The following is a 16,298-nucleotide window of genomic DNA, read 5'->3' on the forward strand; positions in this document are numbered from 1 at the left end:
TTCTTTTGGGGTCATAAATTAATTGAACTTTTTTCCCTCTCTTTTGTTTCAGAGATGCAATAGTTGCACGCCCACACTTCAAAATGAGGGGAACAAAAGGAATGCAAAAGTTACATAAAGATATATCTTAGCAACTTAAAATTAAAAAGAAAAAAAAAACCACAAAGTAATGCTCCTAAAATTGGAGCATTTGGTTAGAAGTGACAGATTTTATGAAATTTGGGGGTGTTGATCTGTCTACAAATAGAGTGGAATTGGGCCTGCATGCTTGTATGATCCACACAAATTGCACGTCCAACATGATTCTAACTATTAACAGAAAAGAGAAAAAAAAAAAAAAAAAAAACATATGACTCTAAGTGTAAGAGTCTTGGATCATCCTTTTAAAAAAAGAAAAAAGAAAAAATATTATTTGCACTCTATTTTTTGTTATTAAACTTTCATCATTTGTTTCGTCATATGATGTAATAAATGAAAACTATATGATTAAAATGACTGTAGAAGTATGATTAACAAAAATGAGAGTGTATATAATATTTCTCAAAAAAAAAAAATTAAAGTTGGTTTCTTCATCCTTTTATGTGATAACGCATTGTTTTAGGACAACTGGGCACGATATCTGTAGTCCAAACAGAACAGGTAAAGCATACTAGCATCATCAATAGGTGAATATTGTGCTGTAAAAGAAAAGACGGGGAATTTCCAATATCTTTCAACTCAAATTTGTACCTTTGTTTCTATTCATCATACCATCGTTGAAAAATTGAGTGTTATACCGTTAACTATGTCCTCGCACAAGCATAAAACTTTGGTTGTGTAGTCCATAACTTCAATGATGACTGAATAAAGCAAATAGGAAACATTTTTTTCCCCCTGATAGAACTGTGAAAACTGGAGTTCTCGGCTAAGATCCAGAAGAACTGAACAAATCTTGATTTCTGTCCTGGGTTGTTCCCGGCTTCTTTCTTAATTCTTTGGTACTTTTCTACCAACTTCTACGGATTCTTCCACTGATCTTCATCAATGCACCGCAGACATTGAATACCTGCACACACGAGCTTCAGTATAAACAAGGCCGGATCGACAAAAATAACCTTTCTCGGGGCTACAATGTCTGTCCTGCGAGCAAATACATTGCCCCTCTAGAGCACAGCCATCAGCTTTGTTTGATTGTCTCCCAAACAATATTTGATCCGACCATTCACTAGAGAACATGTTTTGAGGATCTAATTGCTCCTTTGCAGCAACAAATCTGTTAAAATTGGGATACTTATTTTGCACATCCAAAAATGCCACATTTCTGTTCTTAGCCCAGTGAGGCCTAGCACCATACTTAATAAAAGCCATTTGCTCCACTTCTTCCCAAACATCTTGGTTCAACCGTGGAGTTGAAGGATCATCAGCTCGATAATAGTTAAAATCTACCACCACTGAGTCTTCAGATTGTCCTAGATATGCTTTTGATGCTTTGATAAAACGTATCAGAAAACCATTATAGATGTCCACCCCACAGAAATTTTCTGGTTTCAAGTCCCTCAGTTTTCTCACGTCACGTAGAAAATCAATAAATTTTGTAGCTGGAAATATTGCTGTTGACTCATAAAAGAATAGCCCTTTAATTCTTGGATCCCAAGAACATGCCTGGTCAATTCTTGCAGGTGATGAATTTAAACAAGAACCTGAAGTCTGCATTTTTCCTTGTCGACCCACTACTGGATATCCAGTAAAGATAAGGTTGTTCTTTAATCCATTTGCTGTTAATTTCTTGTAAGCCACGAAAGAAGATGCTAATGTGCATTTGCCATTGACATTTCTTGCGTTTTCAAATGATTTCTCTGCTCATACATCAAATGAAACAAAAGTAAAGTCAAATTACACCACTAAATAAACAATCAATCACCATAATATATAAGACTCTTTTCATTTTTATTTTCAGAATCTGTCTAATACATGTAGGTTGGTTACATCTAGAGTCCTTCAAGTTTTTTCAAAATATTGGGGCTTGTTCTCGATTGATTATTTTACCTGATCATATATTTTGATTTTGGATAATTAATTTTTTTGATGTTCTCATCTACATTAGTATTTAGATTATAGATTTCTTAATACCTAAAAAAACTAAAATCCATAATCTAATAGCTTTATTTTCTATAATGACTTTTCATAATCAAATATTGCAAAATTTAAAGCAAACAAGAACAAGGCCTAAGTTTCAGTCATCAAATTTTTGTATCCCATCTATTTAGCCTTTAAGGTACTTTTCAAGTTAACTTCACCTGAAGTTAAAGAACTTTTTCAGAAATTTTGTATTGGCCAATTTTGTAAACCTGTCCTTAGTGCTCCGCATGCTTAATGTTATCCTAAACAAACTTCCACCTGCCTTGGTCATTGTTTTGATCTATTCAAAGTCCACTTTTGAGGCTTTGTGGACTAAATTAAAGAACGACAATCACTAATTCAAGAATTAAATAAGTTTTGTAAAAAGCTGATGACCCAATACAATATGCTATGAAATGTACGTTGATTGGTCATAAAAAGTGAGGTAGAAGGTCTAAAGATAGAAAAATCATGATACCTGATGCTCGAACTGACTGGGAGAGAAGAATTGCATTGGGTTGGAAACCTATGAAATCATTGACTCCATTACCAGCAGTACTCAATGGAACCCTATCATCATATCTGTACACAACAGTATGTCTGGACGGATACCATTGAATATCTCCAAATTCGTGTTTCTTTGCATGGTCGAACACTTGATCTTCAATATGATCATCACTTGTAAAGTTGTAAGTAATACTGCGTTTGAAAGCCGGCTCCAAAGAAAAGGTTACCTATAATAAATTAGTATATATGCAAATGAGGTGATCAGGATATATAGTAGTCTATTTATTACAGTATCAGTCAAATCATTGAAGTCTTGGTGTTGAATGAACCCTTCCGGTTATTGCATTCTCAAGTCTCAACCTTGTAATTTATCTGATTTTTTGTTCATATTTCCTAGCCATCAACTAATCAGATATGGGTTTGTCTTAGGCAATTTAGATTGAAGCCAAAAGTGCAAAAGCATGATCGATTTCCTGACTGAAAGTACTAAGATGGAAAAACTATATGAACAAGGCATGAGATTTAGAAAAGAAATGGATCGGACTTAATTAATCTTATCTTAACAAGTAGGACCAGAAAGTGATGAGACTTAATGCTCTTCATTTTCAACCATAAACCAAATTTAAAGTTTAGAGTTAATGCTGAAGTGGATGAACCTGCAACTAAATATTGGACAACTAAATATTTCTCTAACATGTATGGTTAATATAAGTAAATTCTAAACACTCTATTGTGATTTTTAATCTTTGATTGATTGTAATCCCAAGTAATTGATCCATAATCCTGATTAGTTGAAATTATTTTTCTTATCAATTATTGTCACTCTTACCAAAAAAAAAAATTACCAGCATTTAGATTCTGAATTAGTTTCGCTCATACCAAGAAATAATTAACATGTGAAAGAGCACTCGCTAACCAAACCCATATATATACTAATAAATATACAAATACTTCTCCCGTTTTGTGTCTTGTAGGATACTTTCCATTTTCCCAGTGTCTCTTTCACGGTCAAAGGTTGTATACTTCTGAAGCATTATTCAAATACGTGTATAATTCTTCATTAACTTGCTTTGCTCCTACGGTCAAAAAAGATTTCATTCTTTTCTTTTCTTTTTTTTAAGCAAGAACAGTCATACAGTTGCACACACACTCGCTCCCCTATACCAACTGATTCCACCTCTACAGTGGATATTCCCTTTTTCTTTTACTTTTTGTTCTTTTTGTAAGAAATAGTAGATAATCCTTTGCCCCTCCATATAGTTTATATATGTTGTCAGTAGAGAGAATCACTCGAATTAATACTGTGCCAGAAACGAATGTTTTAATGGAAAACAAATTAAGTTGGTCACACCTTAGAAATGACACCAAGCATTCCAAGCGAAACTTTGGCAGCATTCAGGAGTGGGTCTTGGTGATTCAGACTGATAACCTTGGCATATCCTTCCGATGCCGTTGCAGGAATAATTAGGCTTAGGCCAATAACATGATCATGAACGGCTCCACCAGCGCCCCACCACGAACTTCCATGAGCTCCGGTGCTAATTAGCCCGGCAACAGTCACCCCTTCCCAATACGGCGAAGCCACCAAACTCAGCCCTGCTGCTTCCACCTTATCAATAAGATCCCTAAGTGGTACTCCTGAATCAGCCGTGACAGTCATATTCGCCGCATCCATGTTTATATCTGAGCTATACTTTTCAGTACTAATCAGGGTTGCATTTTGATCAGCCAGTATGGAAGCAGTACCAGTGGGACATGCCAATTTTGGAATAGTATGTGAAAATTTGGTCACAACTTTCACCTTCTGCTTGTTCTTGTTTGCATTGGCTACTGCGAACCGGAGTTCTTCCTCCGTTGCCGGATAAACAACGCCGGAAACATAGCAATCTTTTCGGTCTCCCCATACCGCATAAGAATTGTGAAGGATGCAACCGGTTGAGTTGCACTGGACAGGGTTTGGTGGTGGTATGGCTTGAATGGTAGACATCAGAATTAGAAGGATGCCATTAAGGAGAAAGCAGCTGTGATTAGCCATGATGAGATGTGTCATTCTGAAGTGAAATCCAATTTTTGGAGGCTATATAAAGCAGGACAGTGCTTGAAAGCTAAGTTATTGGAGATAAAAGATTACTTGAATTGGATGGCAAGACAGGAATTGAGCAACTAGATGTAAAAAAACGTTGAAATTTGTACTTAGGTGTGGGGTAGTTTAAAGTAGGGAAGGCATGTGAATTGTCAATTGGTGGGCTAATGCTTGTTTGGGGTTTTATAGGTTTCGAGCGTTTTTTTTCTCCACAAGTAAGAAGTCCATGTCAAAAATTCAGTTGTTCTGCTGGTTGAATTCTTGGAAATAGCTCAAGATAGAAATCTTTGTTCCAAAAGCTATGTATCTTTTGGCATGGCCAATAGAGCCATTTATGGAGCAAGCAAGCATGTATAACATTGATACCTTAATTAGCAATTATTCAATTTTTTTCGTGATAAACACGCAATCATCCGTTTGGATTGGTCAATTTTTCAAAAACAAGTTTTTCAAATACAATGATACAATAATACATAAATAAAAATAACTCAAAAAATATTTTATTCATACAATATATCAAATATTTAAAAATATTTATAGTAAAAATTTTTTATATAAATTGTTACAGTAAATTTTTTTAAAAATACCCTAAAAATAGTTAATCCAAACGGAGTTATGCGCGGTGATGATCTATTGACAACCACTATTAAATCAAAACTTCCAAAATGAATGACGAGGTCAAACTAGAGATCAACAAATACCCAATCATGTAAGTATGGAAAACAAAAATATTTTGATAGAGAAAAACACCTCAAGAGAATCTATCAAAGAGTCCAATATGTAAGTCAGGTGACAGGTGCCGAACCTGTGCAATAATAATTACTAAAAAGTCCTAATTACCACATCAATTAAATAATTATAGAACAAATCCAAGTACTGGAGCAGGGACCCTAGGTGTGCAATGGGTTACTTGATTCACCCTGTTCCCGAAGAGTTTGCTTGATCCGATATACCGAGTTTATCTATAAAAATACTAATTTTGCGTACAATGGCAAGTAGGGTCGATTCCACAGGGAGCAGGTAGGAAATTATTTCTTTTCAAATTAGTAGAACGAAATTGGGGGATTTTCAATAAGAGGCAAATAAAAATAAAATAAAATAAAACAAACAAAATTCAAAACTAACTCACAAAGCACAATTCACTAGAAATAGCAATTAATAAAAGTTCTACCCAAAGGATCAACTGCTCAGGCACGGTCCAATTAAATGCTCATCGATGCAAAGATATTTCATCCATTTATCACTAGGTTGGTTATAGCCATCAATAAGCTCTGACAACCAGCTCTTCCGTACTTTTCCGACAGTCAAGGTACGACCATTAACTGCTTCCCTAACCAGATAACAACCCTAGGTACGACCATAGGAATTTAATTACCCAATTGCATTAAAGCTAGAAGAACCCAACCCTAACCAATAAACACGCTAAGAGGGTTTATTTAAATTAGATCTTGCGTTTCCCCATCATAAAGCCAATTATGGTGGTCGCCACGGGGTGCTAACTAAATGAACAATTACGGATTCTATTTAATTAACGTGGCAGTAGGCTATTAAATTAAATCAAATACCCGGCCGTTGATATTCGATTAATCAAATACCCATGAACAATTAATTCAGGAAACGCACGAATAGCAATAAAATGGAAGAAATAATGAAATTCGATTAGATCTCACAGATATTATGGACCGCGCCTTTGCGTCAACCTTTGGGTAGAGGAGGAAATTAGCCGCTCCTCATCGTGTCAATCTTGCGCGAATCAATTAATTTCATCCACGCAGACATCAAAGAATCTGGAACAGTGAAGTACGAAGAAAGAAAAAAGAAAGCGTCTTCCTTATCTCTGCGTTGGCAATCGTACTGAATCCCCAAATTCAATGCCAAAAGCCCCCACGAATTGTACAGATCCGATGACTCAAGTGAGAGAGTCAAAAACGTGAAAGCCAAAAAGCAAGAGAAGAGTCTCCAACGTCTGACGGCTAGGGAAAAGAAAACTAAAGCCTAAAATAGATGATGCATCTTGCTTTGTCCTTTTTCTCTTTATAGCCGCCGCAATTCCAAGGAGTCCAAAAGCCAAGAAACGTCCGGTGCAAATCAATCTGCAAAAGCCATTTCCCCCTTTGAGTTTTGATCCCATGTGCCTGGTCCACATGGACCACGGTCCGTCTTTCGGTTTCGTCCACCTTCCAAGGCGTGGCCACGCTCTGAAATGAAAAGTCTTCTGGAAATTTTTCCCCGCGATATCATTTTAATGCTAACCACCTACAATTCGCACAAATGTCAAATATGAGTGAAATCCCCTTTCTTAACACCATGAATGGCCAAAATTAGGACAAGATGACAATGCAAAACGTGCCAAATAACGGCTCTATCATCAGGAACCCAACTTTGATCCAAAATCTTAAGCCATTAGGTTTTAGCCCCTTACTTACATATTAATGTTCTTTCTCCATCTCTCGGATCAATGTGAACCTTTTACTCATGAATCTAACAAATCTTCCCCTTCATAAGTAATCATCACATTAAATCCAAATTTACAAGCTTTTTTTCGAGCCTACTTTAATAATAAATTCAAGCCCACCTTATCACCTAATATCACCTTGTCAGGACTTGAGGACTAAATTGCAATTAGGCAATAAATAACAATTTTTGTTAGTCTGTTAGAAGGTTGTTAGCATTAATGAGGTCAGGAGGTTAGTTAGATTACAGAATGAAGTAGCAGTGATCGGTTAGCTCACTCTTATATAACGAGCTCAGATTGTAAAAGGAAAACAAGTTGATTGATAACAAATTGATTCTCCTTTCTTTCTCGTTTCCTTTATCTCTCTCTCATTCTATCTCCTTCCCCTTATTCCCTCCCTTGTCTTGTTTTTCTCCTTCAACTGCTCCCTTGTAGATTCTCAGAATTCTACTTGAATTCATGACACACCTCTTCTCCCAAATATGGATCCACTATTTTTTAACATCCAAACTGGATTTTTTGGATCTCTACCAATCCTTGGCTCCATCTCACACCAACCGAACCCCAGCCAAACCCATAGCGCACCTGGTCCAACACTAACTAAACTCTTTAGCATTTTGGTCCATCACTAAAAAGAGAATTTTTCACCAATTCAACTCCGAAAAGGATTCACTTGCCCATAAATAGCCCAATCTCACAACTTAAAACTCTGATACCGATTTGATAAAGGGAAACACCTATCAAATGAGAGTATACCAAAGAGTCCAATATATAAGTCAGGAATCCAACTCTAATCCAAAATATTAAATTATTAGATCTTGGACCCTTACTTACATATTAACTGCTCTTTCTGCATTTATCGGACCAATGTGGGACATAACCCTTTACTCATGAATCTTAATACCTTTGAATCGAAAACAGCCCCTAATCCAAAAATTTTAAAACCAAGAAGTTCTTGTTTCCCCACGACCTTGTAAATATCCCTCCAAGAGAGACAAAACAGCACAATCTGTCGGGGTATAGCATATGTTATCATGAAAATTAACTTTTTTTTTGTTCGTGGTTAAATAAGGGAGGTGGATGTGTTGGAAAACTTTGGAGGGTGGATCTGTTGAGATTTGAGAAGCAAAGCAAGCAGGTGAAAGGATTAAGAAATTTAATGGTAATCTCAAACTGCCGTGATTTGTTGCAGGACTAATATTAAGGGGTGGTTTGAGGGAAGTTTCCTGACAATAAAGAATTATGATCAAGAAATGCTTTGTTGCCGGAGTAGGATTAAGATGGGGCTTGCCAAACTCTTTCAAATATGCATGAATATATGCGATTTAGAAGGGAAGAATATGCAAACTTGAGTTTGATTGATGGATTTGACTGACACCCCATATCCTAAGAGACATTTGCCATCAAAATAGAGGAGATAACAGAACCTTTCTCTAAAGAAATGAATGGCAAATCAAGTAGAAAAAGCAAAGAAAAGAGATAAATCAGAGCATAACATTTCGCAATATTAGATTAAGAGGAGGTGACAGAGACAGCCTAATTACAAACTACTAAATGTCACATAAGTACATCAATACATTTTCAATTTGCGTATACAACAAGGGAAATGGGCCGTTGCCTTTTTTCCAATCAATTGCATGCAGCCATCTAATCCCTTTTTCCTCGTTATACCATCAATAATTGAAACTCAGAAAGCAAGCCAGCAGTTTAAAAAACAATAATTACCTTCATCCACTAGAACTTTGCGAAAGATCCAAATACCGCTTCACCAATTGTTAGTGTCTAAATGCCTGCTCATTTTTCAAGCCCAACCGTCTTGTACGTTGGATCGGGCCGACTCACTGCTAGCTTGGGCTATTGTTCCCTGTATAAACATTAGTAATTCTAGCTTGGGATTCATTTTTCTTTTTTCTTTATTATATTTTTCTGTAGTACCAAAAAAGAAAACTTTTTTCCGCTTGGTTTTGCTAAAATCAGTCAAATCTTGCTCAGAAGACACTTTTTCCCTGTTTCTGACAGATTAAAGCCCTTGCATATTCAGGCATCAATAATGCATATCAGCCCCACTGCACGTGAATTTGCCATCCAAATTATTACCGATCCATTCGATAAATTAATTAATTAGAGAGTAAAAAACAAAAAAAAAGCCATTTGTGGTTAAGCAAATATACAGAAAAGTCTCCGTAGTTTCAAAACATACAATTTGACATATCGTTATTGGAACTAAATTAAAAAGGCAACGGAAATCTTCAAAACTAACGTGTGTGTAAGCACACGGGCTTGTTTTGCAAATAGTTGTATATGAAAATAGTTTTTTTATAATTAATTTTTAATTGATATACCTATTCCACCCCTGACGGAAAAAATTTCATGTAGTTAACTCAAGGAGAAATAATCAAACAACAAGGTGTTGGATTGTACGTTTTGAAACCACGAGAAGATTTCTTGTATATTCGCTTAATCACATGTGGTTTTTTTTTTCACCTTAAATTAAACTCATTCATCTTTTTATACCATCGCAAGACCAAAAAAGAAAAAAAATTAGTAGCTAGTTTTCTAGTCTAGGAAAGAATTTACACATTGGAGCACTTTGGATATGGTTTAATGCTAATTGATTCGCGCGAGACCAAAAAAGAAAAAAAAAATTAGTAGCTAGTTTTCTAGTCTAGGAAAGAATTTACACATTGGAGCACTTTGGATATGGTTTAATGCTAATTGATTCGCAACATTTGAGTATTTTGGAAATGAGAAATAATTTTTTTTTTCCGTGTGTTTTGCAAGTGATTACAAGGGACTTCAAATCCGGATTTGTTTGTCAATACGAAGTGTTCAAATATAACATTGTGGTTAATGTTAATAGAATTTCATAATGGATCTTCTGTCCTATTTTTTATGTCATTTTTCGTCTCACTTTTTATTATATTACTATTTTTCCTTCATAAACGTCATATTTTAGTTCTTTTTTATTTTCTAAAGATCCAATAACTATTAATTGGGTAAAACAAATACGGCAATTTAAAAAAAATAAAATTAAAAAATATAGCAGAGAATTCATTAAAAATTTTCATTTTTATGCATTTTGATTTTTCTGAGTTTGTTAAATTTTATGTATTACTTAATTAGTAGTTATTGGATTTTTAGAAACAAAAAAGAAATAAAATATTACGTTTATAAAGGAAAAAATATCAATATAATAAAAAGCGTAATAGAAAATGGCACAAGAAATGAAATAGAAGATCTGTTGAGACAGAATTCTATGAAAGTTTTAGTCGGAATATGCATCATAAAAGAACATATATCACCCTATTATGGTAGAGATAACAGAGTGTTCTAAGACCCAATAGATTTTGATATAGGACAATTTACATTCACATGTTCAACTCTTAAGAGTTCAAATATAAGTTTACTGCATGAGCTTTGAAAAAATTGCACCAAGTTACCAAAAGGTATAGGGTGAATATTCTTAATGCTAAAGTTTTGGATACCTCATGCAGAAAAGAATAGCTTTTAAGAAAAAAAAAAAAAAAAAGAACAGGTAGTTTTAACTTTTAGTGTGATCAGGATTTATATAAGTCAAACAATCCCTATACCAAACTTAGATTATTGGATAGTATTATACCAATGTATATGCAACCTCAAATATGAATTAAAAGACCAAGCAACAATTAAAACTGTGCTAAATTAACAGATAACAATGAGCTGAAATTTTATTTTATTTTATTTTTTATCCAGTGTTCCAATCTACATAAGGATCAATACAATTCTCCACCTTTTTTATTTTGTGGTTAACCCCAAGGATTATTGCGACTACCATATTACCCCAATATCATAGACTCATATTACATTTTCCTAACCCACAAAAAAAAAAAGAAAAGAAAAACTCATAGTGCATAATACGTACCCTCTACACTAATACAGATATATCAAGACCCTTAAAACCCTACCCATCAAAAAGAGAGAAGTAAGTCAGGCAGGTCAATGGGTCCATTTTGACCAAATTTGACAGATGACCTTAAAGCCGTAAGATTACTACCCTTTAGGACCGTTGATCACCCGTCTTGAGTCAAATCCAACCGTCCATTTTCCTCCTGCAGAATCTTCAGAAGTTGGGCCGCTTTTCTCCTGCCCCTAGCACTACAATCACCTTGAAGAGCTAACATTACCGCACGCGCCACCTCCTCAGGAGGCGCCACCACCGCCCCATCAGTACAGCCACCAAAAATCACCGCCAGGACACTAATGGCATACTCTTTACCTCTCCCCTCCATCCTCCCCATCACCTCCACCATCATCGGCACTGCAAGAGCGTGAGACCTCAGCTCCGCCGCCCCTTCCGCCACCGTGCAGAGCAACTCCAATGCTGCCAACGACCTTTCTGCCACCGCACCCTCCAAATCCGCCATTGCGTCCACCACAACCCCAACTGCCCCGGCTTCGACTGCTGCATGTCTGTTACCTTCGACCAAACATAGCGCCAATAAAACTTTACTGGCCGACTTAGCCATGACCCTTTCTTTTAGGCAGCTCACCACCCATTTCATCACCGTAGCCGGGCATGCCACCGCATCTCCACCGTCCGCGACTGCGCGTGGGTTTGGAACGAGTGACTTTTCCAGCAAGTGTAGCGCGCCGAGCTTGTCTTCGTCGGATCCAGAGCTGAAACGAAGCTCCGCAACGTGAAAAGTTTCTTCCAACTTGGTAGCAGATAGTGGCGGCGGCGGCAGAGAATCAGGCGCTTTTCTTGGTGGGGTGGGCTCCGAAATCTTCGGCTTTTCTTGAGTTTGCTGATACGGGTGGATAAGATGGTGAGAGATGGGGGAGTTAGTCAGCGGGAACCTCCATTGGGTGAAGCTCTGGGAGGTGTTTGAGGAAGATGAGGATGATTCCGAATCGGGTTTGGTCGGTGCATGTGGTGGATGAGAGGAAGAAGGTGGAGGAGGGAGAGGAGGAGGAGGTGGTGGTGGTGGTGGTGGTGGTGATGTTGGTTTTGGCGGTGGCTGATCAGAGGTGGCTGGGAAAGGGAGTGCTGGAGGAGTTGTGGTGGTCGGACTGAGCACTGTTTGAGTACAGTTGCGAAAAAACCCGCAAGAAAAAAGTGGACGCGGCGCAGTTTTTAGCTTGGGGTGTTGAGATTTCATTGTGGCAATAATAATGCACGAAAACACTTCAACAGTAGTGCAATTTGTGCAGCAAAAGAGACTTCATAACATCATCATAAAAAACAAATAAATAAACAAGCTGATAATCCTAAAACTCAGATTTATGTTGCTTTTACTGTGTGTTTTGTGAGTGTGACAGTGCGTGAGCCGTGGGAGTGAATCTGCTTCTATGAGTTGTTGGTTTCAGAGAGTAGTTTAGTGCTTTGGGGTCGTGAGGAGGGTCATAGTTACCGACATTTTAGTGAAGTTTGGGAGATTTGAACTGTGAAAGTATGATTCTTTGGATCAATCCATTTCATCTTTGATCACTTGGTTGAAATGACAGCGTATCTAACTATCAACTTGGATGTGGGGACTGAGGACAGATTCATACCAGCCTTCCCTGTCTCCTTCTGAGGACGTACCTACATTATTGATCACACACATTTGAGGAATGTTATGGTATGAAAGAATTACTCTTGGGTTCCTCTATTTGCATATTCTTTCGACTTGGTTTGTCAAATCTATGAGAATCTAATTGCATTTTGCATGTACCTCAGTACCTCACTAACAAACTTGCAAAACATTTTTGGGTCAAAATATTGGATTTAAGATCAATGCATGGTTGTCATTTCCTTCTTTCTACTCCAATTTTTGCCTTGAATCCTACTAAAAGTACTGCAACCATCACATTTTCTAAACCATGCATAGGATTTGTAATTTAGATCGTAAATTTCCAAATCAATGGAAAGTAAGGTCTCATTGAACAATTTAATATAACTATCATGGTTGATGTGATAATGAGTAAAAACTTATCAATTTACTATATCATTTTCGAGTGTCCAATTAACATACCAAGATTCTTATTGTCAACTTTATCAAGGGTGAGTCACATTGTCATGAACTGTCGCATGAGTACTTGCTTAGTAATTTGGAGTGAATCTGGTGAGATAAAGTAATGCACTTGATGGATCCTCACAGAAAGAAGTTCAAGATGAGTGATCTAAGGTGTTCTAAAATTGTCATGGTTTCTTTGTCTTTGGAAAGAGAAAAGGTTAAATCATAACTTCACATCAGGCTTCCCAACATTCCCATTTCCCTTCCCTTTCTAAGCATCACAAGAAAGGGCAGTAATTATTTAGTTGCCTAATTAGTAACATGTATTACATGAGATCTGATTGTTTGTACATGTGCATTGGAAGAATAAACAGTCTAATGAATTTGGAATTGTGGCAATTTTTTGTCCTCCAATATCACTAGGATCCTCTACGATATTTACTTAGAATTAAACATACTTAGATAACAATATATTAATGCACTAAAGGGAAACAGATATTTTTTGTACATTTATTGTTTTGCTCAGAAATCGTAACATGTTCAACAGTTTAAACAAGAAAAACGAGGTTTGCGTGTAACATTTGAGTCACAATTGGAAATAACTAAAATTAGACATTGAAGATCTCATTTTAATCATTAGTCTTAACTCTTAATCTACTTTGAAGTTATAAATATATGTACTCATACCCCTAGGTTACCCTCCATTTCATGTGCCTCTCGATTTTGCTGTGAGATATCTTTTCTACAATTTCAGCTAAATCAAATGTTAGTCGTGATGTGCATTTGAAGTTATAAGAACTTTGCTGGATTATTGTGATGGCATCTTTCAGGAGATCATTGTCAGTGGTGCCTCAACATGGAAGTTCAGCAGATGAGGAAGAATATGCAGTAGCATCTTCATTACCTAAATCATCATCGCTGAACTCAGATCACCTGCCAACAGGTGGTTTATTTCTACGTTCTTTCAGTTCATTAGACTATGCACTGTACAAACTTCAAACACTCATTCTTGGCTTATTCCCTAAAAGATCTTCTCGACCCTTAGAAAGGTTCAAATCAAAGGGGAACAGTTGGAGAAGGGCTCTTCTCCATTTCTTGGTATGTTTCCTTATTGGCATACTTATTGAGATTACACCATTTGCTTCACCAACTTTTTCCATGAATCTTTTGGCCAAACATCAGCCTTTCTCCTTGGAGATGCTTCAACAAGTCAATACGATTGGGTTTTATCAACATGATGATCCAAAAAATTTTACATCTGCAGTCGAAAGAGTCGAAATAAATGATAACGATAAACCCAAATCAGCAGGCGCTACTGATGAACGACAAGACGGATTTCCTGTTGGTGATCATCTAACTGATAAAACACTTTATGAAGATCTAAACACCACATTCAATAAGCTTTTGATTATTGTGACCCCAATATATTCTAGGCCATTACAAGCTTATTATTTAAATCGTTTGGCCCAAACATTGGGATTGGTTCCGCCTCCTTTGTTGTGGATAGTTGTGGAGATGACATCTCAATCTGCTGAAACAGCCGAAATTTTGAGGAATTCTGGGGTCATGCATAGGCATCTAATATGCAAAGAGACTTTAACTGGCGCAAATGATAGAGGCATGCTCCTCAGAAATGTAGGTCTTTCTCACATTGAGACACACCAGCTTGATGGTATCATTTATTTTGCTGATGATGACAACATGTACACCACTGATCTCTTTGACCAAATGAGACATATCAGGTCCTCTACTTTTTATAATTGTCCTTGTTCTTCAACAGCTTTTGCCATTTAACTTGTGGTTCTTTTTTTTTTTCTTTAATTTATTCTTTTGTCCTAAATTAATTTTTTTTGTCCATTTACCTCTTTCTTTCCCAGAAAACTTAACAATAATTTAATATGTGGCTCTGACTTGTCTCAATCACTTGCGCGAATGATTTACAAGTCAACATGGTTATAAGTTTTATTGCACAAGCTGCATACATAATTTTCAAATGATTATTTTTCTTTCAATTTTTGTTTTCGGGCTCCTCATTGAACAACTTTTTTTTTTCTTCTTTTGATGACTGGTCATCCATCATACTTTTTCTGAACTTAGTGGGTACCACTGAAACTAGCCAACTTGTTACAGACATCATACGGACCTTCTGCATTAGATTTGTTTTTGGATGATTACACTCTTTTCACTTGTAGCTTTTATATGGTTCTGTGTTCTAATAGTTAGCTTACAAAAATTTAAAAAGTAGGAACTAAATGTTCAAGGGTTTACCAGTTTAGAAATACCAGTCTTTTCTTTTCTTTTGTGTGTGTGTGTGTGTGTTGGGGGGGGGGGGGGGGGGGTGGGTTTCCTCTCAATTGATAGTTTTTCTTGATTGTTAACTCTTGCATATGCAGGCGGTTTGGTACGTGGATAGTAGCTAAACTAGTGGGAAAAAATACGCATGCGATTATGGAGGGTCCAATTTGTAATGGCTCTCAGGTTACGGGATGGCATTTGAATGAAAGGTCAAATAAGTTTCAAAAATTCCACTTAGGATTATCAGGGTTTGCCTTCAATAGTACTTTACTTTGGGATCCAAAGAGATGGCATCGCCGCCCACTTCAGCCAATCAGGCTGCATGATTCAGTCAAAGATGCACCATTCCCGGTGAGTTGTTTCTTTCCTTTTTCTTTGTAATGTTAATCAGCATGATTTTATTCCTCCCCCCCGGGCGCCCCGGAGATCGACTGGTTTCCACAGAGGCAGGTCACTGGATCTACCCCGGGAGAGCTAACGTGCCGGGAACTTTGGGGTGGGGCTCTCATAGTCACATGAAATTAGTCGGGTCCAATGATTCCGGACACCTCGTATCGAAAAAAATATATGTAATAATTAGTAAGGATAAAATTTATATACACCAAAAAAATATTCTTTAAGTGGGATTGGATGCATCACAGCTAATCACAATTTCAATTTAAATATTATATTTTGCATACGTTACATGTATTCAACTCTATTTGTATATTTATTGTCAATGACTCAATGTATATTTAATTAGTTTATCCAATTAGTGAAGAGAAGAAAAGAATAGAGGAGAAAAAACACATGATTTAGAAGAGAAGGGGGGAAGTACCAAATGCAATTTATTTATTTGTTGTATGTTTTATCTAGTCAAGGATGTTTAAGTAGTTTTGCATATATT

The 16,298-nt window shown here is 36.5% G+C and overlaps 3 protein-coding genes across 3 annotated transcripts; 1 reads left to right on the forward strand and 2 right to left on the reverse strand.

Moving 5' to 3' along the window:
- Positions 1 to 680: 680 nt before the first annotated feature.
- Positions 681 to 5,134, reverse strand: LOC113703228 (L-gulonolactone oxidase 3). Its single transcript, XM_027224528.2, has 3 exons — positions 3,956 to 5,134; positions 2,576 to 2,831; positions 681 to 1,835 (listed from the first exon to the last, which is right to left on the reverse strand). Exons 1-3 carry the CDS (start codon positions 4,652 to 4,654, stop codon positions 1,021 to 1,023), a joined length of 1,770 nt encoding a protein of 589 aa, XP_027080329.2. The 5' UTR covers positions 4,655 to 5,134; the 3' UTR covers positions 681 to 1,020.
- A 5,703-nt stretch (positions 5,135 to 10,837) lies between these two features.
- LOC113707230 (U-box domain-containing protein 26-like) lies at positions 10,838 to 12,575 on the reverse strand. The gene has a single exon (XM_027229453.2). The coding sequence runs from the start codon at positions 12,278 to 12,280 to the stop codon at positions 11,192 to 11,194; it is 1,089 nt and encodes a 362-aa protein (XP_027085254.1). The 5' UTR covers positions 12,281 to 12,575; the 3' UTR covers positions 10,838 to 11,191.
- A 1,358-nt stretch (positions 12,576 to 13,933) lies between these two features.
- Positions 13,934 to 14,911, forward strand: LOC113706109 (probable beta-1,4-xylosyltransferase GT43E). Its single transcript, XM_027227997.2, has one exon. It carries the CDS (start codon positions 13,934 to 13,936, stop codon positions 14,909 to 14,911), a length of 978 nt encoding a protein of 325 aa, XP_027083798.2.
- The last annotated feature ends 1,387 nt before the right edge of the window (positions 14,912 to 16,298 follow it).

The sequence above is a fragment of the Coffea arabica genome, chromosome 8c (genome assembly GCF_036785885.1).
Source record: "Coffea arabica cultivar ET-39 chromosome 8c, Coffea Arabica ET-39 HiFi, whole genome shotgun sequence".
NCBI classification, from domain to species: Eukaryota; Viridiplantae; Streptophyta; class Magnoliopsida; order Gentianales; family Rubiaceae; genus Coffea; species Coffea arabica.